Source organism: Nelumbo nucifera, chromosome 4, assembly GCF_055504915.1.
Source record: "Nelumbo nucifera cultivar China Antique chromosome 4, China Antique-T2T, whole genome shotgun sequence".
Classification (NCBI taxonomy): Eukaryota; Viridiplantae; Streptophyta; class Magnoliopsida; order Proteales; family Nelumbonaceae; genus Nelumbo; species Nelumbo nucifera.
Window position 1 is genome coordinate 24,757,666 of NC_142652.1, and position 3,122 is coordinate 24,760,787.

Sequence of the window (3,122 nt, forward strand, 5' to 3'; positions counted from 1 at the left end):
AGAAATAGTACTTTTTTTTTTGCATAAACTGACAAAAATAAATAATATAAATATATTAAAACTGATATTTTATAAAGTGAAAAATACCTATTAGATTAAAATGGATAGAATTTCCAAAATCTGAAACTTTTCTCTTATAACACCAACCCAAACTATGCAGCCCTTTTGGCCTAGATGACCTCTCAATTCAGCGGTGGTTCGGATCCTCCAAACTTGCCACGTGTCAGGAGTTTCTGGAGTTGATACCCTTGTGGGACCCAGGAGTTTAATGCCAGCATTTTGCTGCACCCCCCCCTCCTAAGCAGTGGTACATTTAATATGCAGTGGTGGTTGCAGAGAGAATGGTGCCGGTGGTGGTGACTGAGTAGGCGTGTGGAGCTCCTGTGAGCTTATGACGTTGGTCCATCATCCATGACTGATGGCTCCATGATCGATCACTCGCTCCACGATCCATGCATCTGTCGACTGTCGTCTCTATCCTTTGTACACCGTATAATCCTGCAATCACTAGACGACGAATTGATATAATGTATATACGCAACAGATACGTATATAATACCGCACTTAAGACCAGACCATTCCAGAGCCCATCTCTTTCTCTCCTCCTCCGCCTTCTTTCGTTTTTTTTCCTTTCTCAAACAATGGTGGTACGTGTTCCTCTGCCACGCGTTTTCCTTCTTCCCCTTGTTCTTCTCTTCTCTTTCATTAATGCCCAGGCTGCTTTCAACAACAGCGGCTCAGTGGAATACTTGAAACTACGATTGCTTCACAGAAACCCGTTTGTTTCCCCAGCACAAGTTCTCTCTTTGGACTCTGAGCGTCTCTCTGTTCTTTTCTCGGCCCTGCGCAACCGTAGAGCCTTCAAGGCTCCCATTGTCTCCGGCGCATCGACGGGCTCCGGCCAGTATTTCGTCGATTTCAGGATCGGAACCCCACCTCAGAGCCTCCTCCTTGTGGCGGATACAGGCAGCGATCTCGTCTGGGTCAAGTGTTCTGCTTGCTGGAACTGTAGTAAACACCCTCCAGGCTCGGCCTTTTTGGCTCGCCATTCAACAACATTTGCTCCGGTTCACTGTTACGACTCAGCGTGTCAACACGTCCCTCACCCTCTGAAACACCAGCCCTGTAACCACACTCGCCTCCACAGTACTTGCCGCTACGACTACTCGTACGCCGATGGGTCTAGAACAAGTGGGCTTTTTGCCACAGAGACGACGACGTTGAATACGAGCTATGGAGGAGCTGCTCGGCTGAAAGACCTTGCTTTTGGTTGTGGGTTCAACGTCTCTGGTCCGAGTGTTTCAGATGCGAGCTTCAATGGCGCCCATGGAGTTATGGGCCTGGGGCGAGGGCCCGTCTCCTTCTCCTCCCAAGTAGGTAAGCTGTTCGGGAACAAATTCTCGTACTGTCTCAAGGATTACACCATATCTCCACCTCCGACAAGCTATCTGTTGATCGGAGAAACACATGGACCCATTACAAAGAAGCAAAGGATGAGCTTCACGCCATTACACACCAACCCTCTCTCGCCCTCGTTCTACTACGTAGGAATCAAGAGCGTATTTGTTGATGGCGTGGGATTACCAATTGACCCCTCCATTTGGGCCTTAGACAACCAGGGAAACGGCGGCACTGTGATCGACTCCGGCACTACATTAACGTTCCTCGCCGAGCCAGCCTACCGGCAGGTTCTGACAGCCTTTAGAAGAAGAGTTAAATTACCGAGAACGACCGACCCAGCTTCGAGCCTCGACCTCTGCGTCAATGTGTCGGGTGTAGCAAATCCAAGGCTACCCAAGCTGAGTTTCCGACTCGATGGGGGCTCAGTTTTCTCCCCGCCGGCTAGAAACTACTTCATCGATGCGGCTGAAGGCATCAAGTGCCTGGCGATGCAACCTGTTACCTCCCCGTCAGGTTTCTCAGTCATAGGGAACCTAATGCAACAAGGCTTCTTGTTTGAGTTCGATAGAGAAAGGTCATGGCTTGGTTTTTCTCGGCATGGTTGCGCCCTTCCCCTACCATGAGCACAACGAGTTAAGTGGATTGAATTTCTGAAATCACAGTCAGACTCAGTGAGTCGGGGGATCCCTTTTTCTTATTGTGATCATTATTAATTAATCTATTTAATTATTGGAGATTGTGTTTTCTTTTACAAAATTCATTTAGAGAGAGAGAGAGAGTGAGAGAGAGAATTGTCTGTGTTTTCATGGGAAACTGAGAACAGGGTAAGGGAAGGTAGTTGTGCTGTGATGATTTACAGATTAGTATTAAGGGAGGCTGGTGTGAGCGGCTTTTTGCCTTAATGGGCTTTTTGCCTGTCTCTTTACTTTTCATACTCTAAATTCTCAACTACTAAAAGCTAAGCGCATTGATGTCATGGGCACTGTGAATGAAAGGAGATCAGGATCGCTTGACCCAATAATGAGTTGGAGTTGAAGGTTGAAACCTGAATTAAAAGACTGCAACACTTCTGGCTTTTGGACCACCAATGTTTTTTGGGGAAGTTGGATATGATATTGTTACAATAATCACAACAATGATTTAATAATTCAATACTGCATTTACTAGGTTAGCTTCATCTCTGCAACTTGGTCTACAGTCTCCTATGATGAGTCTATGACATTGTCTTGCTGTCTTTGTTTGTCTCTCTTGGTTGCCGAGATATATATTGATTCCTGAGTCAACTCGGCAAATAAGAATGAGCGGAGGGAAGTTTACGGTGCATATCTTCATTTGGGGTTGGCCTCGGTGAGGGTCAGAACTCAGTTACTGAGTCTGAGATAGGTCAAAGCCTCAAGAGGGAATCAATCAATTTTGAAATTTTCTTTTAGGATTTCTGTCGAAAACCATGCGTGAAAGTGAAACAGTAGATAACAATAGGCAGGAAGCACCGGCCCTTGAACTGAAACGAGCCGCACATTTGTTGGCATTTGGACAAAACCCAGCAGCATTTTGAGTACTATGCCCAAGACACGCGTGGCTTAAATGCAGCCAAGCCAAACCCGGTCGCTCGTCTCGTCCTTTCCAGCTAACAAACTAAGCTTGTTGCGATCCATCCGGGGCCCTGCATCAGCTTAAGCCATTGATGTTGAAGTGTTGGACTCTTTCAAGTTTCAACTCCA

The 3,122-nt window shown here is 46.6% G+C and overlaps 1 protein-coding gene across 1 annotated transcript; it reads left to right on the forward strand.

Moving 5' to 3' along the window:
* The first annotated feature begins 268 nt into the window (after positions 1-268).
* On the forward strand, positions 269-2,303 carry LOC104603051 (aspartic proteinase NANA, chloroplast-like). Its single transcript, XM_010266978.3, has one exon. The coding sequence runs from the start codon at positions 453-455 to the stop codon at positions 2,022-2,024; it is 1,572 nt and encodes a 523-aa protein (XP_010265280.1). The 5' UTR covers positions 269-452; the 3' UTR covers positions 2,025-2,303.
* Positions 2,304-3,122: the final 819 nt, after the last annotated feature.

What these genes read in the sequence shown, in the direction of transcription:
- LOC104603051 (XM_010266978.3), top strand. Translation starts at nt 453, where the DNA reads ATGCATCTGTCGACTGTCGTCTCTATCCTTTGTACACCGTATAATCCT.